Genomic DNA, 25,795 nt, shown 5'->3' with positions numbered 1-25,795 from the left:
ACCGATTTCAGTACAGATTAGAGGTATTAAAGTTTGACATTTTTAATAAATTATTCTTTAATGGCTGGAGAAGAAATATTTTTACATTTTTGCAAAGAAAAAAGTACTAAAAGCAAGGAAGTTCCAATTTCTAAGGGGTCCCCGAGCCCCCTCTTGCCCCCCTATATGGGCACCCTTGCTTATGGGTAAATCATATAACCGGTGGCTTCAGTCCAACTCTCAAAAGCAGGCCAAGACTTTCAACCAGCAGCCTCCCTGATTTAGATCCAGGGAATTGCTTAATTTGAGTAGGAATGAGATCAAAAAGTCTGTTGGGTTGCTAACTGGACACTGCTCTCTTAATAGGCATCTTAATCTGATGGGTGTTACCGACGATCCATCATGTAGAGGATGCCATATGGCTGATGAGAGTTCAATTCATGTGCTAGGTGAATCTCACTTCTACTCTGCACGGAGATTCGAAAACTTGGGATACCACTATATGGATCCCTGGGAACTGCATAAAATATCAGTTAAGCAACTGTTGAAATTTATTTTGGTTATTGGACTCGATTAGTGGTGATAGCGGTGTGGTGACACAGAAATATAAAAATGGGAATTATTTTAATTTTCATAAGTATTATATATTTCCTAAATTTACAAAGTTAATACCTTCTATTTTTAAATGTTTATTACCTTATTATTGCTATTTCATGTATACTTGTATTTTATTATCGAATTGTAATCGAATATTAATAATCGTACCTATTTATAAGTTATTCGTTTGTAATTGGCAACGCCAGAGAAGTTTTTGTTCGGGTTCGAATGTTACGATGTTTTGATCGGTGCTGAAAATAAAGCAGTTGCTGAAATTAGTTCGTTCAAGTTATTTAAATATAATAACACAATATCATAATCGCAGCCAAGATGAAATAAATAAGCAACCTACAGCGGGGACAGTACAATAGACCTGTGGTCTCAGTTTTTCACTTCATACTTCTATGTAAATATTCTTTTATTATTTGGACAGAAGAGGGTCAAGGTGGTGCCATTACTAGGGACAGATTTATAGTCTATGTAAGGGGGTGATGGTTTAAAACTGAAAAGCCCCCCTCATACCAATTTCGCTATCACAACTGTGTAGTAGTGAGCCGCTGCGTCAACTAGATGGGCAATGTAATTTTCTATAATAAAAATATAAATAAGCAGTAACAGTATTTACTACTACGTGTTTTTCCGTGGTAAAACTTATAAGATTGTTTAAAATGAGGAAGCTACAAAAAAGTTTAAAAGCAATAGGCAAAACATTAAGAAATTACTGAGAAATCGGCAGAACATATAGGTTTAAGAGCTTTTATTGCTTACCAAAAATTAAGTTATCTCAGCAACTTTGATAACTTCCTATCATCTGAATGTGATTTAAGGCATCGATAAACAGTAACTATGTCTGGACCTCTGTTTTGACCTTTCGTCCCTTGCACCTGGATTGCTTACATTACATTTAAATCATTACAATATCTTACCACACCAGTAGTATAGTCCTGAAAAAACAAGGTGAAAGGGCCTTTACATATACAAGTGGTTGTAACTTGTAATGATAGTACTTTAATTTTATATTGCTACTAGATTAATGAAATATATAATTAGTTTATAACGTGACATTTCATACGTGACTCACACTACAGTTCCGCTAAATATATTTATTGACAATAAAAAATATACCAAAAATACATAAAAAAAACAAATTGTTCTTAATTTTACATTTATATTAAAGTTGAATCTATTATGTATATAATTCTTTTTAGAAAAAATGAATAGAAAGGTAAATCCACAATTCTGTGTTATATTGTACTTTGGCATAGAATTAGCCTAGAATAAAACCAGAGATTCTCCTCTAGGAAGGGGCTGATTAAAACAGCCCCTTCCTAGAGGAGAATCTCTGACCCCACATTGCTCCCTGATATTACTAAAGATAATTTAAAATTGTGTTTAATGGACTTCAATTTTGAAAAGTTTCTGGATTAATAACGCTTAACTGCTTTGTCCATCTTTAGTTGACCAAAAAAATCTCATTGGTTTTTTCGGGGACTTGAACTTTATTCAGTTTCTTTGATCAGACGCCTCTCTTACTATTTTCCATAGAGAGTCCCCAAATCTTCTCCTTACTCTTAAAATCACCAAAGCCCGCCTAAAATTGCGTTTTTAAAAGCCTTAGTTTCAGGAAATATCGGGGGAGGAGTCCCAACTGTTTGACCTCACCAAAGATAACCTAAAACTGTCTTCAATTTTGAATAAATATTGGGGAGAGAACCCCAATGTCCCTATCCCTTGACCATAATAAAATTGCAAATTTTGACGTGAGTTTTTAAAATTTATCTGGAGGTGGACCTTGAAATTTTTTCCCCTACTATCACCTGAGATCAAATAAAACTGTTTGTAGGACTTCAATTTGAAAAAATATTAGGGAAACTTCTTGAACCATTTACCCTTCCCTGATCTTACCAAAGAGCCTAAACTCTTTAAAACAAAGGAATTTATCTTTCTTTCAAAGAAATAAATTGCAAATAAGAAATTTCTTAGTGTTAAACTCGTCTGATGTTTTGCAAATTCACTCTTTTAAAAAACTTAATGTAGGAACTTGAAGGATGATGGGTGAGGATGGCAGTTTTAAGGGGGCACAGTACCTTTCAAACAATTTCTTTTAATTTATATAAATTTTATATTTCTTTGAAACCATAACATGCATACTAATTTTGTAATCAATAATTTATTTTCAAAATTTAAAAATATTGCCTTTTTTTTTGGAAAATTCAAAACATTTAGGAAAATTTCAACTTTTTAAAATCCTTAAGGCTTTTTTATTTTTGCACTAATTTAAAAAACGTTTTTTGCAAAACAATCACTATAATCATCTCCAAAAATCTGTGCATTCATTTGCTTATGAGTTTATTAGAAAATTTTCTGTGATTAATTATGTAAAAAATCAAAGTTTTTTTTAAAAATGGTTTTTAAAGGTTTAACATGCTCTAAACATTAGAGTAATTTATAAAATGCTTATCCAATGCACAGTTTTGTCAAATATGTTATCCCAATTGCAAAAAGTATTATTTTAAAGCTGTATCTTTAATAGAAAAAAATCCTTATGTATTCTAATGACATGAAAACACAAAAAAAAAAAACCATCATCGAGAAAAAGCAATTTGAAGTTTTTCTTTTGCATAAGAACACATAGGAAGCATGGCCTAAAACCACTCTTAACTTTTTAAATATTTGGACTAAAGCATTGAAACTTTTCCCCTGTGTTCAGAATAGTTTTTTGTTTTGAAAAAAGCAATAAAATTTTTTTGATTGTTTCATCATTTTTGAGGTACTGTAACCCCTTAAGACTTTTTTGAATCCTCCAAGATAAAACTGAAGATGAGGCATCAAGGGGGGGGGGAATAACTAAAAACCACCATCTTGTTGTGTCTATGCTCGCTCCTCCCTAACGGGAATTCTGACTATGCCCGGCCCATGTTTATTGCTGGTAGTTTTTTCAATTCCGTATTTTTGGTTTCAGAAAACAAATGTCAAGAGAGGAGCGAACGCCCCCGAATGCCCCCCTAGTTAATCCGCCCCTGGCCCTTATTCCAGATTCTCCTCCTTTCTAGTTATTCAATCTTTCTGTAATTTATAAATTCCGTGTTTTCGGTTTCAGAAAACAAATGTCAAGAGAGGAGCGAATGCCCCCCTAGTTAATCGCCCCTGGCCCTTACTCCAGATTCTCCTCCTTTCTAGTTATTCAATCTTTCTGTAATTTATAAATTCCGTATTTTCGGTTTCAGAAAACAAATGTCAAGAGAGGAGCGAACGCCCCCCTAGTTAATCGCCCCTGGCCCTTACTCCAGATTCTCCTCCTTTCTAGTTATTCAATCTTTCTGTAATTTATAAATTCCGTATTTTCGGTTTCAGAAAACAAATGTCAAGAGAGGAGCGAATGCCCCCCTAGTTAATCGCCCCTGGCCCTTACTCCAGATTCTCCTCCTTTCTAGTTATTCAATCTTTCTGTAATTTATAAATTCCGTATTTTCGGTTTCAGAAAACAAATGTCAAGAGAGGAGCGAATGCCCCCCTAGTTAATCGCCCCTGGCCCTTACTCCAGATTCTCCTCCTTTCTAGTTATTCAATCTTTCTGTAATTTATAAATTCCGTATTTTCGGTTTCAGAAAACAAATGTCAAGAGAGGAGCGAACGCCCCCCCTAGTTAATCGCCCCTGGCCCTTACTCCAGATTCTCCTCCTTTCTAGTTATTCAATCTTTCTGTAATTTATAAATTCCGTATTTTCGGTTTCAGAAAACAAATGTCAAGAGAGGAGCGAATGCCCCCCTAGTTAATCGCCCCTGGCCCTTACTCCAGATTCTCCTCCTTTCTAGTTATTCAATCTTTCTGTAATTTATAAATTCCGTATTTTCGGTTTCAGAAAACAAATGTCAAGAGAGGAGCGAACGCCCCCGAATGCCCCCCTAGTTAATCCGCCCCTGGCCCTTACTCCAGATTCTCCTCCTTTCTAGTTATTCAATCTTTCTGTAATTTATAAATTCCGTATTTTCGGTTTCAGAAAACAAATGTCAAGAGAGGAGCGAACGCCCCCGAATGCCCCCCTAGTTAATCCGCCCCTGGCCCTTACTCCAGATTCTCCTCCTTTCTAGTTATTCAATCTTTCTGTAATTTATAAATTCCGTATTTTCGGTTTCAGAAAACAAATGTCAAGAGAGGAGCGAACGCCCCCGAATGCCCCCCTAGTTAATCCGCCCCTGGCCCTTACTCCAGATTCTCCTCCTTTCTAGTTATTCAATCTTTCTGTAATTTATAAATTCCGTATTTTCGGTTTCAGAAAACAAATGTCAAGAGAGGAGCGAACGCCCCCGAATGCCCCCCTAGTTAATCCGCCCCTGGCCCTTACTCCAGATTCTCCTCCTTTCTAGTTATTCAATCTTTCTGTAATTTATAAATTCCGTATTTTCGGTTTCAGAAAACAAATGTCAAGAGAGGAGCGAACGCCCCCCCTAGTTAATCGCCCCTGGCCCTTATTCCAGATTCTCCTCCTTTCTAGTTATTCAATCTTTCTGTAATTTATAAATTCCGTATTTTCGGTTTCAGAAAACAAATGTCAAGAGAGGAGCGAATGCCCCCCTAGTTAATCGCCCCTGGCCCTTACTCCAGATTCTCCTCCTTTCTAGTTATTCAATCTTTCTGTAATTTATAAATTCCGTATTTTCGGTTTCAGAAAACAAATGTCAAGAGAGGAGCGAACGCCCCCCCTAGTTAATCGCCCCTGGCCCTTACTCCAGATTCTCCTCCTTTCTAGTTATTCAATCTTTCTGTAATTTATAAATTCCGTATTTTCGGTTTCAGAAAACAAATGTCAAGAGAGGAGCGAATGCCCCCCTAGTTAATCGCCCCTGGCCCTTACTCCAGATTCTCCTCCTTTCTAGTTATTCAATCTTTCTGTAATTTATAAATTCCGTATTTTCGGTTTCAGAAAACAAATGTCAAGAGAGGAGCGAACGCCCCCGAATGCCCCCCTAGTTAATCCGCCCCTGGCCCTTACTCCAGATTCTCCTCCTTTCTAGTTATTCAATCTTTCTGTAATTTATAAATTCCGTATTTTCGGTTTCAGAAAACAAATGTCAAGAGAGGAGCGAACGCCCCCGAATGCCCCCCTAGTTAATCCGCCCCTGGCCCTTACTCCAGATTCTCCTCCTTTCTAGTTATTCAATCTTTCTGTAATTTATAAATTCCGTATTTTCGGTTTCAGAAAACAAATGTCAAGAGAGGAGCGAACGCCCCCCCTAGTTAATCGCCCCTGGCCCTTATTCCAGATTCTCCTCCTTTCTAGTTATTCAATCTTTCTGTAATTTATAAATTCCGTATTTTCGGTTTCAGAAAACAAATGTCAAGAGAGGAGCGAATGCCCCCCTAGTTAATCGCCCCTGGCCCTTACTCCAGATTCTCCTCCTTTCTAGTTATTCAATCTTTCTGTAATTTATAAATTCCGTATTTTCGGTTTCAGAAAACAAATGTCAAGAGAGGAGCGAACGCCCCCCCTAGTTAATCGCCCCTGGCCCTTACTCCAGATTCTCCTCCTTTCTAGTTATTCAATCTTTCTGTAATTTATAAATTCCGTATTTTCGGTTTCAGAAAACAAATGTCAAGAGAGGAGCGAATGCCCCCCTAGTTAATCGCCCCTGGCCCTTACTCCAGATTCTCCTCCTTTCTAGTTATTCAATCTTTCTGTAATTTATAAATTCCGTATTTTCGGTTTCAGAAAACAAATGTCAAGAGAGGAGCGAACGCCCCCGAATGCCCCCCTAGTTAATCCGCCCCTGGCCCTTACTCCAGATTCTCCTCCTTTCTAGTTATTCAATCTTTCTGTAATTTATAAATTCCGTATTTTCGGTTTCAGAAAACAAATGTCAAGAGAGGAGCGAACGCCCCCGAATGCCCCCCTAGTTAATCCGCCCCTGGCCCTTACTCCAGATTCTCCTCCTTTCTAGTTATTCAATCTTTCTGTAATTTATAAATTCCGTATTTTCGGTTTCAGAAAACAAATGTCAAGAGAGGAGCGAACGCCCCCGAATGCCCCCCTAGTTAATCCGCCCCTGGCCCTTACTCCAGATTCTCCTCCTTTCTAGTTATTCAATCTTTCTGTAATTTATAAATTCCGTATTTTCGGTTTCAGAAAACAAATGTCAAGAGAGGAGCGAACGCCCCCGAATGCCCCCCTAGTTAATCCGCCCCTGGCCCTTACTCCAGATTCTCCTCCTTTCTAGTTATTCAATGTTTCTGTAATTTATAAACACTGCTATAAACAAAATTAATGTTTCTTTTTTTTTCTTTTTCTTTTTCTTTTTTTTTTGACTTTTAAAATATCTTTATATTAGCAGTTGTAGTTTTCTTGCTTTTCATATTAGAGAATCCTGGAGCTTTTTAACATCTTAACTACTTTTAAAACTTTTTATACAGTTTATTTTTGATTATTTTAGATCTAGCTAAAAAACAAAAAATATATGTAAATATAGGTTTAATATGTTTAAGATGCTTTTAACAACTTAATATACAGTCAACTCTCGATAATTCGAATATTCTTTTATCTCAAAGTTTTCATTTGGTCCCAAAATAATTTAGAGTTTTCAACACAAATTCTCTCTATGTCTCTTTTAAATCGTAAGTTCTTTTGAGAGTTTTGTTTCTGTTTTATACAGCCAAAATTAGAAAAAAAGGTTTTTTTTCTCTTTATCACACATTGCTTTGCTAATTAATTTGTGGGAGGAGATAATTTACTTACAATCGTGCTCCTTTATGCACACAATGTTGCAAGATTACATGAGAAGTCGCCAATTTGGCTACATCTTGCTGTGACTGACAACCTAAAATTTTATCGTTAGCTAATCTTTCGGATACATAAAACTTTGGCAAAAATTGAAAAAGTAGCTTTTTTTCCCGGGTGAATCAAATACTCTGCTTTTAGGACAAAAAGACGTTTAAAAGCAATACAAACTGAAATCAAGAGAAAAGAAATTGGGCCTACGACATACAAAATTAATGACGCTTTAAGATGTGATAAAATATAAGCAGTGAAAAATGACTTCCTTTTTTGGACAGATTTTAATGAACTTTATTCTCAATAAAAGGTATTTTTGTGTAGTATTAATAATTAATTTTATCCGAACTATATGTGTTATAGTCTGTTTACTATGCACTATTCTTGAAAAAAAAAAAAATTATTTTTCAGAAAACTTTTACTTGGAAAGTAACTTCCGATAACTCGAACCACCGATGACTCGAAGGTTTTAGACGGTCCCTTAGGACTTCGAGTTATTGAGCGTTGACGGTATTGTAATTGGGGAGAGGGCCATCATTTAAAGAGGCTGTTGTTGCTGGTCATCACATTTGTAATTTGTGCATTTGATTTGCTTCCTTTCTAATTCACCAGTCATAACAGACATGTCCAATCATAAAGCTTTTGTACCAAAAAGTGTAAATATGAATGTTAAATTATAAAACTTCTTTTTTTTTTGTTCATTGTAAAACACTCTAAAAAGTAATTTTGAAAAAAACAATTGTTAGTTTGCATGCTGTGTAATCAATTAAAAAATTCTGGTTTTATATATGTTTAAGCTTGGTGAATAACAAATTTATATGTTTTGGAACTATGATACATTTAACTACTTGCATCATAAAACAGGCCCTAAATAAAAAATTACTATCATTATTATTAATTTAACTCATTATATTTTAAATGTATTTTAGGTTGTCTGATGGCAACTAGTGATTTTATTGCACAAACTGCAGTAGAAAAATCTGAACTGAAACATGTTGATTGGTTTCGAGTAGGAAGATTTGCATTTCTAGGACTATTTTATGTAGTAAGTAATTTTTAAGTCAAAGTATCATTTATTACATTAATTAACTTTCATTTTATGCGTTACTAGTGATGTGGGTAGGAAAATTCTCCAGGATGGCAAATTTTCCAATGGATTTTTTTAGAAAATTTTCTTGTGTGACAGAATAAAATGTTTTTCTCTATTATTGATCCATTTCCCATGGCGGCTAAAACTCCTGATTTGTTCGGGAAACTCTCGAATTGCGATACCTTCTCCCGAATTCCCTAAAGTAGTAAATATCTCCCGAATTTTCAGCAGAACAAACAAATTCCCTAAAATCAGTGATTAGAATTTCTGGAAAAAGGAGCTGATGTGTGAATCACATGACTTCCTTTTACTCCAATTTAATGTCTTTTTCTCATTGTTGGCAGTTTTAATATGATTCAATAGTTTACTCTCTAAAATATCATCAACAGTGGCCAAATTGAAACCAGATTTTTAAAAAAAAAATTAAATCGCCAAATTTGTCGCCAAGTTGGCGACAAAACTTGGCGACCAAAAGACTGGTGATATATGGCCAAGTGTCCGCCAAATTATAACACCACGTGAGTTTACATCAAAATTAACAATGATTTCCTCCCAAAAAGGGGCCAAAGACCCCCTTTGAAGCATACGAATGCAACCAAAAAGGAAGGCGCACAACTAGACCCCACTAGGAATCTATGTATCAAATTTCAACTTTCAAGGATATTCCGTTCTTGAGTTATGCGACATACATACACACGTACATACAGACATCATGAGAAAACTCGTTGTAATTAACTCGGAGATCGTCAAAATGGATATTTCGGGTGTCTGCAGGTTCCTAAGCACATATCCACGTGTGGTCAGGTTGAAAAAAAAACTCAACATTCATTTGGGGGTGAGCAAAATAGAAATTAAGGCCGATTTTTGGGTGAAATTTTTTTGGCGAATACAATACTTCCTTTTTTGTAAAAGGAAGTAAAAATGTACCATAAAATGATCATGAACCGTTTCATGAAACCTATGCATGAAACGCTCAGTTTGGATACATGTATATTCCCGGTACCTTGCTTTCAAATTTGCATTTCCCAAAAAATTTTAGTTAAAGCATTCCTGATTTTTTTCTGAATTTCCTAAATCTTTACCAGCTTCAAGTAATATTCCTTATTTATAGTAAGAGGAAACAAACTTGTACCTCATTTTAAAAAGTTTATTTTAACCTAACAGTTGCAGTTTTGTCAACTTCAAAAAGTAATTATATACAGGGGCCCAATACAGGCTGATTTTGCTACCGTTTTTCGGTACCTTCACAAAAATCTTGTTTTGAAATCGGTACTTTCACAAAAATCAAGTAATAAAATCAGTAGCTTCATAAAAACATCAAAAATTTCAAAAATTCGCATTTTAAAATATAAATTTTTTTATCTGTTTAAAACAAAATTTACTCATAAAATAAAATTCTAAGCAGGTTTATATGAACAATCGCTTAAATAGAAACCTTTTTGTAGTATTTTAACTAATTTTTAGCTGTTTCTGGCCAAAGTGTATTTATGCAATATTATCGCAATCTTTCAACATCTGTTTTGGGAAACCGTTTTTCTTATAGTTTCCTATATTGTACACAGTACATAGCCCATTAAGCTGAAATTACGATGGTATTTTTTGTATTTCTTAGATTTTTAGCTCTCCCCCCCCCCCCCCCCAAAAAAACGAAACCTGTTAAAAATAATACTAGATGACATTTACACTTTTGGAACTAAAATTTCACTTATTCTACTTCTCTTTTACAAAAATGAGGATGCCTCTTTCTAAAATTTCACAAAAACAGTGCAAATGATAAAAAAAAACTTTCACAAAAATGAAATGATGCAATACTTTCACAAAGATAGGTAGCAAGAAAAAAATCCTGGATTGGCCCCTGATATAGGAATCTTAATTTCCAAATTTCAGAACTGCGTATATTTTACAAATCCTTTTTGCACTCAAATCTTTGTTGCGCTTATTTGTGCAAAGTCTTCCGAATTTTAAATGTAATAAGTCTTCCTAATTTTCAGCTTTCAATGTTAGCAGCTATGATTTTGATTTCATTCAAACAAAAGTTGGTCATAATTACAACTTTATGCTTAACCTCACACTTCAGGGTTCTTCTCACACTTCAGGGTTCTTCTCACACTTCAGGGTTCTTCTTGTGTACCATCTCCCATTGCTTTACTGGTTGGCCCTGAAGACAGTTCTGTTTTTTAATCCAGACAAGAATCTGAGCACCCCCCCAGATATATTGATTTAGGATGAGATTTTGTAGAACTCTGTGACTATGACAGACTTAACATCAGGGGCCAATCCAGGATTTTTTTCCCGCTACCTATTTTTGTGAAAGTATTGCATCATTCTATTTTTGGAAAAGTTTTTTTTATCAGCATTGTTTTTTTTTTTTTTTTTTTTTTTTTTTTTTTTTTTTTTAATTTTAGAGGCATCCTAATTTTTGTAAAAGAGAAGTAGAACAAGTGAAATTTTAGTTCGAAAAGTGTAAATGTCATCTAGTATTATTTTTAACAGATTTTGTTTTTTGGGGAGGGGGGGAGCTAAAAACCTAACAAGTACAAAAAATATCATCGTACTTTCAGCTTAATGGGCTATGTACTGTGTACAAAATAGGAAATTATGAGAAAAACAGTTTCCCAAAACAGATGTTGAAAGATTGCGATAATATTGCATAAATACACTTTGGCAAGAAACAGCTAAAAATTAGTTAAAATACTACAAAAAGGTTTCTATTTAAGCGATTGTTCATATAAACCTGCTTAGAATTTTATTTTATGAGTAAATTTTGTTTTAAACAGAGAAACAAATTTTATATTTTAAAATGCCAATTTTTGTAAAATTTTCAATGTTTTTGTAAAGCCACTGATTTTATAACTTGATTTTTGTGAAAGTACCGATTTCAAAACAAGATTTTTGTGAAGGTACCGAAAAACGGTAGCAAAATCAGCCCGTATTGGGCCCTGAACATGGTCCATTATCGTACATAGAGGGTCCTTGGACAGTCCAGTTTTGAACCCACAAGTCCAGTGCCTTAGAGGCTGCCCATGAATGATGTCACACATCTTTTTTTTAAAGTTTGATACCCCTCCACCCCTGCATCACAGTGTCACACACTCCTCACCCCCATATGTCATGCGTCCAAACTGCTGAGTTTGGGGTAAAAAGGGTGGAGTCGAAGGATCTAAAATCCCCAGAGTCAGTCATTTACCCTCCGACTCTACAGCCCTTCCCTATGTCACACTGTTACTCATAGACATATTGTAAAGTGCATGATGTCTCACTTCTTGTTACTCCCTCCTTCTCAGGAACTGGCAGAATTTTACAAACCCCCTCCCCCTTAAAGCATCTCCAACTTTATACTGGACGGACACATATTCATATCCAGAAGTGACATCAGAGTGAGGCAACCAGAGGATGGGTGTTTTAAGTATCGTATTTTCCTGCGTATAATCCGCGGATTATCTGCTAAAAAAGGTAAAGTTTATGAGGTGCGGATTTTACGCAGCCGCGGACTATCTATGATTTTTTTTCTCTCCCTTAACACCAACGCATTGAACCTCAATATTTTTACATTAGGATTCGCCGATCCAGACTGTACGCCGACTGAATGTTGTTGATTTTACGAAGCCTGCATGTTCTTCATCGCTGCCTGCCTGTAGGTTGGTTATTTTACGCTTGAATTGTCCTCTTGGTGATTCAGGTCATGTAAAATAAGCAAGATTACAGTGAAATAGGTAGCCATTTGCACAAGATTAGACCGTTTGCTCCTTTGTCTTGACTCTTTGTTTTTCAAGTAATTAGCTTACTATAATCAAGATTTCAAGAAGAAATCATTATATTTTAGATTATATTTCAGATTAATTTTGATTATGCCTTCAAAGTAATTACTTTTTCACATTTTTAGTCTAGTTGCTCAAATGGTATGTTAAATTTCAACTTTATCTTTTTACATTGTATAATCCGCGGATTATACGAACAGGGTTCATATGCTCCTTCAAAAACCCTCCAATACTCCTTCATTTGGGAAATTTTTTTGAAGGGCCCTTCAAACTCCTTCATTTTGGTTTGAACTCCTTCAAAACTCCTTTTTTAGTTGAAGACTACATAGTCTTCCTCTATGACAGTAACTTAAAATACATACTTTGATCGACAACTTAACTTTGTCACAAGGACGAAGGTATAAGGGTGATGAAGGGGTGAAAATATTATTAGATGACCACACTCTCAGCTGCAAAAGTAGGTTTCTCTAATTATTACTAAAAAATATATATGCAGATGTACTATATTAAGTGATTGTGTTAGAAACATAATTGTTTAGCAAATGGCAGTTATAATATTGTAAAATGGGTCATCCACAAGTGATGTCATGCCTTGAGGAGAGACTGGTTCACGAAATTGTGACAAGGGGGAAGAGAGAGGGTAACAAGAAGTGACATCGCACAGTTATTACAACTATATGTTTATAAAAATGACATGTGACAAGAGGAGAAGTAAGATGAAGTGTGACTCTTTGTGACAAAGGGGGTAGGGGGTCAAAGATGTTGAAAAAAAAATATGACAACGTGTAAGGACAACCCATTAGTATGTACTCCTTCAAATCCTCATTTTACTCCTTCAAAACTCCTTCATTTATTTTCTAAAATTGAGTACGAACCCTGACGAAGCTTTTTTTTCTTCAGGCCGATTTTAAGACCTGCGCATTATATGCCGCCCGCGGATAATACATAGGAAAATACAGTAATCCCCTTTTCCTCATTGTGTTGGGCAGTAGCGGATACTGCCACTGGCATTTGTCATGTTTGGGGCCGATTGTTTTGTTGATGATGTCAAAGTTATGGGGACAGTAGAAAATGAAGAACAAGCAAATCAGCTGCAAGAGGATCTAGATCATATTACGGAATGGGCTGATAAATGGGGTATGGCTGTTAATGTTGGGAAATGTCAAGTGCTACATTTAGGGCATGGAAATAAGTGTACAAGTTATTATTTGCAAGGTTCAGTCATTAGTCAGGCAGACAAAGTTACCGATCTTAATAAGTCAGGATTTAAAGTTGAGTCAACAGTGCAGCATTGCTAGTAACAGAGCCAATAAGATGCTTGGGTTTATCAATAGATGGATTTCAAACAAATCTAAAGAAGTTCTTCTGCCCTTATCTAGAAGTTTAGTAAGACCTCATTTGGAGTATGCTGTTCAGTTTTGGTCTCCTTATCTTAAGAAAGATATTAATGTACTGGAAAGGGTTCAAAAGCGGGCTACAAGGCTAATAAATGGACTTTCTCACTTAGATTATGATTCCAGGCTCAGAAGGCTAAAAATGTACAGTCTCGAGCAAAGAAGAGACCGAGGGGACATGATTCAGCTGTTTAAATTTATTAAAACGAAAGATGTTACGGGGCTAAAGTTTAGCACTGAAAACAGGACAAGGGGTCATTGTTTTGAGCTATTTAAATCTCAGGCTAACACGGATATTAGGAAAAATTATTATTTTAGCAGGGTAGTGGAACCTCGGAACAGCTTACCGGAAGAGGTGGTAATGAGCAAGGGAGTAGATAGTTTTAAGAGGGCCATTGATCTTCACTGGGGATTGTAAATTGACTAGGAACCAGTCTAGCTGAGCCCAGAGCCTGTTGCTGGTCGTCACTTTTGTATTTGTATTATATTTGTATCTCCTAAATGGTTCAAATAAAAGTATCATAATGCATATGGTTTTGTAGTGACAGATGCGTAAATTCTTCCTAAAAAAGTGTTTTCGGGAGATAACCTACTTTTGCAGCCATACACTACAAATATTGAAGAACACTAGTAACCCAACCAAAAAATTGAAAGTTAACTCAAGAATTCAAAATTGCCAACAAGGGAAATATATCACATTTTCTGAATTGTCCTTATCCCATGTTTATAATTTAATTTTAACTATTTTAGGGACCAAGTTTAAGACTTTGGTATCTTACTTTAGACAAAATCTATGGTGTAGCTGGTAAAACTGTTGGAATAAAAAAAGTTTTGACAGATCAGGTATGTTACTTTTTTCCTATGAATATGTATTTATTGTGGTATGAAGTGCAATGACTTATATAATAATCATTATAACACATTTCACATGCAGTGTAAAGTACGCCGATGTACTTACAACTAAAAGTCAGCCTGGACCATAACTAGCTCAAAGTTTTGGGTGCACTGTATACTGTATTTTAAAAACTTGACAGCTTAAAAAAAACAGAATATTTGAAAAATTAAATTGCTAATTAATATCATGAATTATTATTTATTTGTTAATTAAAACCTAATTAATGTATCAAAATGCCAGCAGATCCTGATCCTTCAGGTGCAGGGTCCTGGGCACCACACTTTTATGTGGCCTTTTTTCTTTTTTTGAGCAATCACGATTGCTTATTGTTCTCACTTGACTGTTTTGATGGGCTATCATTTTATTTTCCCGCCAGCACCCTCTGCAGCACCACCGTCGACCGGCTCCTCACGATGCTGCTCCTAGAGCGAAAGCCGTCTCCAACTTGCATCCATATGCTACACACACGCGCATACATACACAACTACACACACACAAATATATACATCTACACACATACGCACACACAAACACATACACACGCATACATACAGACACCTACACACAACTACCCACACACTCATCACACTCATGCCTACACACAAACACATAGGCCTACACACACATGCACATTCCAGGCGTCTGTCCAGGATTTTTCACAGGGTCCGTTTTTTGTGAAAAATCGAATAATTTTGTGAAAAATGAATTAATTTTGTGAAAAAACAAATAATTTTCCAAAAAGAAATTTTTTTTTTTGTTAAAACGAAATTTTAGAATTTAGAGATGGCACAAACGGCATCAATTAAACTTAAAGTTGAGTGTTTTCCTCTTCTATGTCGAGAATATCATTCTGGATTGTTTTTTATATCGTTATGGATATTCGGTGGGAGGGGGGGCATCGCTCTCTTAAGTATCAATATTTATCTACCATTCTATATACACTAGCTGCGTGCCCAGCGTTGCACGGGCTACTTTAACTAATGAAAGAGATGTCCAATTGATGTTTTTGTATTACTCTGACATTAGTTTCTAAAGCGCTAAGGAGTAAATAAATACGCGTAATGCAAGGTTTGCAAAACACCAGTAGAGCTTATTTTTGGCAAAAATCTCTTTAACGTTAATCATAGTTATCAATGATACAAGTTATGAGCATTTTCAATTAGCACAAAAGATGAAAATATATGCATTATCAACTATAATCTGTGCTCACGTTAAAATGAATTACATCTGATAGACTATATCTGAAATATTTATGTACAATTACAATCAGCTTTTTACTTAAAATGACCCACATTTTTTGGTTGATTACGTGAAATTAAAGCACCAAGACTAAATAAATACCAATAAGCATTAATTTAAAGTCATTAGATTCCAAATTAGCTTTAGTTGAAATCCTTAAAAACAGTTTTTTTTCTGCTCAACTCTGTTTCACTTAAAGAAATCCAAACAATCTTAATTTAACATGTTCTTTTAACGATACAAACTGTGTTTCAAAAATAGAAACAGGAAGGAAAAAGAGAGTTATTACAATTCGAAAACTCACCCATGTGACGGGAAAAGGTCCAACAAAATAAACATAATTAGTCACACCTCCTAAATGTACCAAAATATGAGGCCGGTGAATGATAAACTTACACTACAATCAATAAACATAGCTAAAGAAACAACTTTCCTATGCTGAAAAAAGTTAAGAACGTTGAATGTAAAAATTAAAAAAAAAAGACAGACGATAAAATAAAGGCTATATCCGAATAGTGCAACCAATTTTAAACTAATTTAAAATAAAAGTTCTAGATGGAAACGTTATTTTAAGATTTGGACAGCAGCCAAAAAATCTCTTTTAAAAGAATTATTAGAATTTTACTTGCTCACCAATGTGCAAAATGGCAACAGGAAAGAAATAAAAATTCCTGAATAACGTTATGTTAATTAACGTTTTAATTAATATCTCCGCTAATTAAAGTCGAACAATTACGAGATTGGTCCTATTGTTTTCTTTGGAAAATTTCGAATTGATCAGTATCTCGTTTGACTCTCGATTCGCAGCGGTTCTCAAGAAGATAGATCTTCAGACAGACAGACGCGAACAGATTTTAATATTATAGTGGATTATGTTAAATTATACTAGAAACATTTCTGTACAGTATTTAAAATATTTGTAACAAAAAAATAAATAAATAAAATAAAATTCAGACAAGGGTTCAGCATTTTTAATTTTTTGACCCAAGACACTCTAAAAAAGCACAGAATTTCGTTTAAAACTTATAAATTCCGTGATTTTAACAAAAATAAAAGATATTTTAATTGTTTACCTCTTAACAAAGCGTAATAAACATCAAAAATTCGAAAAATCGGATTCCCATAGCGGATGCAAAGAGATCGCAATTCTCAAAGTGAAGGCATAAAAAGTATAAAAAGGGCTTGTAAAAGAAATATTTTTGATAAAATTATTTTAAAATTGCATTTTAGAGTCCTATGATAAACATTTCATTAATATCTGTGGACACAGTTGAAGCAACAAAAAAAAAAGTGAATAAATAAATAAATAAAACATCTATATCTATCCTCATAAAAGAAAATGGAATTTTGCTTTAAAAACTTGAAATGAGAGTTCTAACAAAAATAAAAAGACTTTTCATTTATTTGCATCCTAATAAAGCGAAGTTAGCTTGAAAAAAGAACAAAATATGATTCTCATATCGGATGTTAAAAGATTGCATTTTTCAAAGTGTAGACATCTAAAGAAAAAAAAAACTGTAATTAAAAGAGTTTATTTAAAGTTAATCATCCTTGTTAGCATCGAAAAATCAAAACCCATATAATTTTCTCCCAAAATAATAGTTAAACATTGCACCGCACCTTAAAAACGCAAATATTGACAAGCTGGTAAAATGATGAGAATTTTTTCTAATCAAGTCATTATAAAGGTTCAACGCCAGACTCTAAGTGGTGATAATTTTGAAGTTGGTAACCCTATCTGAAGCGATCATATTTTTTCCCCACCCTTACTATCCTTTTGCAGTTCTAAGTTCATTTCGCAGATATATATTATTATTGTTTATTAAATCATGAACGGGGAGAAAAGTGCTTACCAACGCCTTTTCAGAAAAGTTTACAACAACACCGCTGCTAATTAGCTGTGATAAAACAAACAACAATCATTATATTTATTTGCAGTAGCAATTATTTATCGTTTGCAGGAGCATTGCAAGAGTGCCGGTGTTTTTTTTTTCTTCTTCTTTTGCAAAATTAGCCGATTTTGTATAAGCTGATCCCTCTAATTTGACTTCAGAAAAGGTTCCAAAAATTATCGGTTTATATACAAAAATATGCGTTATTTTGCTTTCACATTTGCTCTTTCAATAAACAATTTGTGAAAGATCCGATCTTGTTTATCAGAATTTTGTGAAGGGTCCGTTTTGGTTGATTGGATTTCTGTGAAGGGTCCGTTAACGGACCCAAGTATCTTCTGGCCAGACCCCTGCATTCCCCACCACACACAAACACTCATACACACAACTACCCACACACTCATGCCTACACACACATACACATTCCCCACCACACACAAACACTCATACACACAACTACCCACACACTCATACCTGCACACAGACACAAACACACATGCCTACATACATATGCATACCCCTATACACAAACACACATACCCCCCCCACACACACACACATAAACACATGCCTACATACACACACACACACTCGTAATTTCGAAAAACATAATTTGAATGCGAGAGGTCAAAATTCAAATTTTTTTTTTTTGCCACCTTTTATGTGGTGTTTTTGGTTGTAACTAGAGATGGCACAAAGCGCAATTTGGTTGAAGCGCCAAATACTGAAGCTTTGGCTGCTCTGTATGTTGAGCTTTAGCATTAAATGCACAGTAAATGGATGTAATTCTCTATATGTTTTACTACTCTTTTTTTTTTCCCAACATTTTCAACTTAATGTGTTTTTTTTTTAATATCATTAACACTTATCACCAATTAAGATTTTATTTTTGCTTTGCCCGGTAGTAGCAGAAAAGCACATGCTTCAAATTTTTCATTAGAATAAGTATTATAAAGAATTTTGTGGAATATTAAAGGCATGCTCTACAATTAAGTTATTGTGTATAATAACCAACTGTTATGAAGATATGATTAAATATTAAATCATAGAATTATCCAATAATCAAGTACCTGCTATTTAGATTATGTGTTAATATTAATGTAAATATCTCAGGGTTGTTTGGTTTAAACCACGGTTTAAATAAAGTGGTTTCTTTAATATAAAAAAAATGTTTTTTTTTTTTTTTTTTTTTTCAAAAATGATTTTCTTGAACAACTTAATTGTTTTCCCCCAACAGTTTTCATAAATTTTACATATTATTGCAAAGATTAAAATCTAATTAATGCAAAGTAACTAGCAAAGCTTTATAAATAAATTACAGATTTCATAAATTTAGAAACTTATATTTTTTAAAGTAATGAAAGTTTGCTAAATAGTTTTTCTTTTTTTAAATCAATAAAGATTTTCTATTAGGCAGACCAACATAATTTTTTTTTAATTACATGGAGAGAAAACACAAGTAGCTCTTTTTTTTTAATTCAATTATCATAATTTTTCAGTGTTTTACATTTCAAAATAGTCCAAAAAGAATATTCTAACCAAAACTTCATTTAATACCAATTTGCTTGATTACTTAACATTTATTGCGATAGATGATGTACCATTGAAACAATGCACAGTCGGGTATTTGAGCCAAAAAGCTGGCCAAAAGTCGAAATAGTCAACTTTACTGGTTATTGTCGGTCCTGAGTCACAAAACAGGTGGATAAACATGGCAGTATGTGAAATTGTTCATTTTTCATTGAAACTAACCATAAAAATTTACCAGTAGTCGGCACTTAACACTTTCATGATTCGGTTGTCCTTGTTTAGGATATTAAAGTTTTCAACAAACCTTCATTGTCTTATTTTTCTCGTTGAAAGTGAAAGTAGAAGAAACATTTATTATGGAACGGCTCGAGCAAGGTTTGTGCTCTATTATTCATCAATTTATATGCATATATTTTTATTATTTCTTTTAATGCCTTTCTTCAAGCCTCACAAAAACACATCCCTTCCTTTTTTCTTTTTTATTTATAAGTGAATGTTTTTAAATATTGCCCTTCTACTAGTTTTCCTATAACAGTCTATTTTGACAATCTGCAGCAAAAGTTTGGAGCAGTTTGCATAGAAAAATAATAATACTATAAATAGAGTACACTATTAATTTCATAAATTTTCCTTTTTTCGGTTATTTTACGGTTCACAGGTTTCAGTAAGGTGCATAAAGTCGAAATAATTACAGGGTTATATAAATTATGCTATAGAAAGACAATTTGATGCTACTGACTTCAAAGTCAGACCTAGAAATAAAATGGGTTGCTATTTTTCAATTTCGATATTTTCTTATCAGATAAGTACATAATGTCAGCTAGTTTCATTTCAATTTGTTTGAACTTTGCATCAAATAGCCTTTATGTGCTGTCTTTTTTATGTCTTTATTACTGTCTACTTTTATGTACTGTCTACATTATAATATTGTGCAGTTGCTTTTGAGTCGTGCTAATGACTGAAGCCAGAGAACCTAAAAGTAATTGAAAAGCTCAAAATTGTGAAGCTAATAATGTGTTCTATTTATAACTTTATTATCTTTTCAGGCAAACTTTTGCTGCAGATTATCAAATTAGACATTCTAAAGTTACAAAAGGTATAACTTAGAAGTAGTACAAATGAGTACACAGTGTTTAAAAATATTCATTTACATAAAAAATTTCAAAAAAATGCATGAAATTTTTGTGAGGCTTCAAGAATTGCATTAAAAAAATACTGACAGTCTTAAAAAGTAAAAATTGATTAATACAGTAGAAGACCATTATAATGCACACCTTGGGACCAGAGCTTTTGCATTATACAGGTTTTTGCATTATATAGATCATTTCACAAATTTTGAAACTAATATTCAGAATATACCTATATATTAGCACTTCAGAATGAGTTTTATCTGCAATGAGTATTAAAGCACCAATATTACAATTAGTTATTCACAAATAAATATGTTTCACAATCAAAATCCTGCACTTCTGCTAGCTTCATGGTTTGCATAACAGCTGCATTTTCAAGAACCATCTGGTATTTTCTGTTTACTATGAGTACTAATTTTCAATTTAAAATTTTTGAAATAAGATGGAAAGATGAAAAACTTTCAAAATTATTTTGCCTAACAATTTTGATTTTTGCAAAGCAAAACAGAGGGATCTTTTAAACTTCAAAACCTATTGCTTACTTCTGAAAAGTAGTGCGGTTTATAGCGAATTGTGTTATACAGGTCTGCATTATAACGGTCTTCTACTGTAATAGAATACAAACCTTCCCCAAGCCCATCCATAGTAAATTTTTCTCCAAATATAATTTTAACGCAAAAAATAAGACGTTGAAGGTTTATTGAAAATCTCGAATGTCGTAAACAAAGACAACCGAATCATTGAAGAGCTAAGTTTCGACTGCTGGCAAATTTTTATGGATAGTTTCAGTGAAAAAAGAATACTTCCACATAATGGCATGTTTATCTACCTACAGTGGCAGCTCGTGGGAGGGGCCAGAGGGGGCCCGGGCCCCCTCACTTTTTTCACACAATAATTTATAACTTTTTATTTGTTTTCCTTTTTTCTCTGTGCGTGAAATTAAAAGAAAAAGGGATTGTATGTGAGAGGGGGAGGGGGGTCAGGAAATATTTCATAAAATTTATTTTGTTGCATTTTACCCCTGAAATGTGTATCCTAATTGTGAGCATTAAGTGTAGTGAAATTGGACTGACTACACCGCTAGTAGAAGTGAACCTGCAAAACATGTCCACAGCCTGAAGTTGCATTTTTCCTCAAGGAAAATCTGTATTTATTATCTTTAGAGATTACTTAAGTTGTAGAACAACATCTTCATTAATATTTAAAAAACATTTAGATAAATAAATATATCAGCCGCTATGATACAACGAAACAAAGCTCAATTTACGAACATGCTGGTTCCATGGAATATAAGGCATTTCCGTAACACACAGAATAGGCCTAAAGGCATTTTAGAACTTTAAAATTGATATCACGTTGTATTACGACCTGCCAGGAGTAAAGAGCACTGGCAGACATCACGAAAATACGACAAATTACTACATTCAACTCATGACGGCTATGAGAGGTGAGAGAGAGCGAAAAAGATCACTCAAAGTATTTAAAGTCTTCACATCATAGACTAATAATAAGAGTAGACCGAGCTATGGCAACCCTTTTGCTGCTCATAAACCAAACCATGTGACTGGTGGATATCCTAGCAACAGCGAGCGTTGATCGTAGCAGACGATCAACGCAAGCGAGAAATAAAATAAATAGAATTGATGAAACACGAAAGAATGATCTTTTATGGAGTCTGATTTGTAAATTTGTTATTCTAAGTTGTAAATATTTTGTTAATATAGTGAGTTTTTCGTTTAGATAGTATTGTGCATTTTCTTTAGTCAATTTTAATAACTCTCTAAGCAATTAAAGATGCAAGCGCCCAAAAAGATTCGGCAAACGGTAAGATTTTTACCTACAATTTCAATTTAAGATACCGATTAGTACATTTTTGCGTTAACGCAAAACGTTTACGCCAGCGCTGATGTAGTAGTTCCGAATGAAATTAAAGTTACTGAAAACTGCGAACAAAAGCTAATTACTAATGTCAAAATAATGCATAACTAAAAGAAAAACAGTTCAATCATCTCTGCACCTGGGAAAAAAATTATAATAAAATCACATTACGTCTTAAAATACATACCGAGTGCCAAACTATAGAGAATCCTGCCAGCTGGCAACCATGCCGCCAAAGTTTTCGCCGAGCCTTCCACCAGTCACATGATGTATCCATTAACCAATTTTTTTCATCAGCAAGTCTGGGGATGCTCGGTCTACTCTTATTATTAGTCTATGCTTCACATGGCTTTCAAATTAAGAATATGCAAAACACAAGATGTGTTGCCAATGCAAGAAAGTTAAAGATGTGTTGCCAATCAAAAAGTAACTCAATCTAAAAAAAAACTCTCGCGGTTATAAGATACAATGAACTGGTGACTCGGTTCACCCAAAAGTTCATTCATTTGACTGAGTTATCACGACCCACAGAACGCACGAATGATGTCACAACGTGATGCAATGTTTACATCGAAAAGGGATTGATTCTGCATGATGCAAAAACATATTTTTAATGTTTTTTTTTTTTTTCAAATTAAGTGATTCTTTCACTTTTTGTGAAAGTTTAAATTAAAAATCTAACATATAAGGGGTCGCACACACCCCTCGCCTCCCCAATAACCTCCCTATTCAAACTGAGAAAATATTAGAAGATATCATTGCAGAAATCTTTACTATCAATAAAGCTGAAAATCTCTCTGTCTGGATTTCTGTGACACGCATAGCGCCTAGACTGTTCGGCCGATTTTCATGAAAATTGGTACAAAATTAGTTTGTAGCATGGCGGATGGTGCACCGATTTTTTGAAAATTCGATCTTGTTCTTTTTCTATTTGACTACTTTCTACTGAGTTATCGTGACCGATCTCACGAATGAAGTCACAACGTGATGCACTGTTTACATGGAAAAAGGATTGATTCTGCATGATGCAAAAACGTATTTTTAATTTTTTTTTTCAAATTAAGTGATTCTTTCACTTTTTGTAAAAATTTAAATTAAAAATCTAACACTAATATTCTCAACTTTTCTTTCAAGAAAGATCAGCACGAAGCTCTTCGATCACTAACATGAGACATTGGTCCCAGGGCCTGTCCGTTTTTCCTTTTTCTCCAGAGCATTGTTAGGAAGTATTCGCCCAACAGAACTTCCTCGGTAGATTGGAGACTATATTGGATTTTAATTCGAAAGAAATAACAGTAGGGTAAATCTTAATTTATTTTAAAAAGAAATCTTTGAATATTCAATAGTTACAGCTAGTTGGTCAGCTAATTGCCCCCGCCCTATTTCTTTGCTTCTGTTTTCAAGTTCATCTGAAAATAAAAGTCTTTCCTCCAAATCTCCCCCCCCCCTCCTCCCGCAATACAGAAAATCTCAACTTTAATTTCCAGATCTTCAATTTTGCAAAATTTCCAGGGAAAGTCTCTGAGTACCTAACAACATTGCTTAAAATTGCGTGCCAAAATCGCTTAAAATTGCACAATGGGGGCTTCAATTTAACGAGATTAATGTCCGTAATGTTAACAAATATGGTCTTACAATTGCGTTTTTAAGACTTTATTTTCAGAAAGGATTCGGGAAAAGGACCCAGAACTGCCTTCCTTTAATATCATCAAAAAAAAAAGGCTTTTTAAAAAACCACTTACGAAAAATTGAAATGGAATATTCTCTGAACTCCTCCTCATAATATCATAGAATATTGTGCTTAAGTTTTTAGGACTTCAAGTTTGAAAAAAACTCTGGGGGAGAGCACAAGAACCCATTCTTGTAAAAATCTTCAAAGTTTGTGTACAATTGCATTTTTGGAACTGTAACTTCGAAAAATTGTTGGGGGGGGGGGGGGGAATTGATTTCTATTTCTTTCTCAAAAAAAAAAAAAGCATTGGGGAGATCCGGAACTTCATCCTGTATCCTAACGTCAATAAATATGGCCCATAATCGCGTTTTAAGGCTTCAATTTCTACAAATTTCCGCGGAGTCCTCTGTACCGTTCTTTCCCCAAACATCACCAAAGACAGTCTAAAAGTGCATTTTTACAACTACAAGTTTCGAAATTGAGAGATTTGATGAGCAAACCAAATCAATCAAATTGATATATTTTCTAATTGCGCCACTGTTGTATGTTGTGTTGCAAGTATCGTTACAAGATCATTTTTTATTTTATTGTCTGCATAAAAATTCTGAATCTGGCCCAAGGAGGCTGGCAGATTCATATGCAGAAAGGTGCACCCGCATAGCTAAGAATTATTTTTACTAGTTTTTTCATTTTTTTTTATTTTTAGTTTTTTAATATTTAGTTCATTTATTTTTATTTCATTTATTTTAAAGCTATCACTGAGATGTATTTTCATCTTTGTTACAGCAATTTAATTTATAATTTTTACATATTTCTCTGATCACAATATTTTTGTACTCTTGTAATTTGGCCTTGCTTAAAATAAAATTAAGTCTATTCGTTCAAAATAACTAGTTATTGAAAAATTAAAAATAATATTACTATTGAAAATATTAAATTAAAATTTCTTTTGAAAATTTATTTATTCAAAAAGCCAGGGGATAAAAGTTCCTCCCTTGCAGCCCCTTACCGTAATGCAAGAGAGGCGCACTGCAGCGTTGGAAAGCGTACTGGATATAAACGTGAGATTAATAAAATTTTTGTGATATATTTTGCAGCTTTTCCCTTTCTGATTACAGTATACTCCCGATTATCCGTGCTAATCACCAGGTGGGGTAGCACGGATAATGGAAAAAGACTGATAATCCAAAAAATAATTTAAGGAATATGCAGGGTAACTATTTAAGGGGAAATTAGAAAAAATAATATACATATATATACCCACACAAACCTGGAACTTTTCTTCAAAATTTATTGCATAAAAAAATCGGTGATACATTTTTGTTTTCTTTGTTTAAATTGTTGCGTATGTCCGTACGAATTTTTCTTACTGCAATTATTTCTCCGTAATCGTAACCTCTTTCACTCATGTAATCCAATAAATGTTCCACAGATTGTAGAGCAGTAGACTGTGAAATTTTATTTTCTTCGTGTTCTTCATCTTTGTTTTCGGTATCATCACTTGCGTTTGATTCAGTAACAAGTTCTATGATATTTTCGTCAGTTAGACATTGCAATCCTGCTTCACATTTGTCGCTTTTAAACATCTCTTCGACATTTTCAGCGTCAACTGATTCGAAACCTTCGATTTCTTTAACTTCCTCAATGATGTTATCGATATTATCTTCGGCAATCGAAGATGATTCTTCATCCAATGACTCTTTTGGCAAGATTTTTCTCCAAGATTGTGCAAGGGTAACTTATTTTACCTTTGACCATGCAGCTGCTATACCATGCACTGCATCCAATAATGAATACTGCTTCCAAAAGTTTGTAAGCTTTACAACTTCGTGGATCAAGTTTTTTAAAAGTTCAGCTCTGTACAGTCGTTTCCTTGACGCAATTACACCTTGATTCATGGGTTGTATTAAAGATGTAACATTTGCACATGAGGGTAGGACACGTGTCCGATTTGACCTATGTGCACGGATAGTA

At 34.1% G+C, this 25,795-nt stretch overlaps 1 protein-coding gene across 2 annotated transcripts in view; it reads left to right on the top strand.

The window, feature by feature from the left end:
• LOC129233105 (protein Mpv17-like) overlaps nt 1–25,795 on the top strand; it is a gene marked incomplete at its 3' end in the record, with an annotated part of 84,618 nt that overhangs the window by 46,210 nt on the left and 12,613 nt on the right. For both annotated transcript variants that reach the window (XM_054867163.1, XM_054867164.1), the window contains 2 exon segments: nt 8,273–8,388; nt 14,336–14,428. In XM_054867163.1, coding sequence (XP_054723138.1) covers nt 8,273–8,388; nt 14,336–14,428 — 209 coding nt within the window.

The sequence above is a fragment of the Uloborus diversus genome, unplaced genomic scaffold, assembly GCF_026930045.1.
Source record: "Uloborus diversus isolate 005 unplaced genomic scaffold, Udiv.v.3.1 scaffold_17, whole genome shotgun sequence".
In the NCBI taxonomy this organism is placed as follows: Eukaryota; Metazoa; Arthropoda; class Arachnida; order Araneae; family Uloboridae; genus Uloborus; species Uloborus diversus.
The sequence above is the reverse complement of the archived record's forward strand: the minus strand, read 5'-3'. Positions and strand labels throughout refer to the sequence as shown.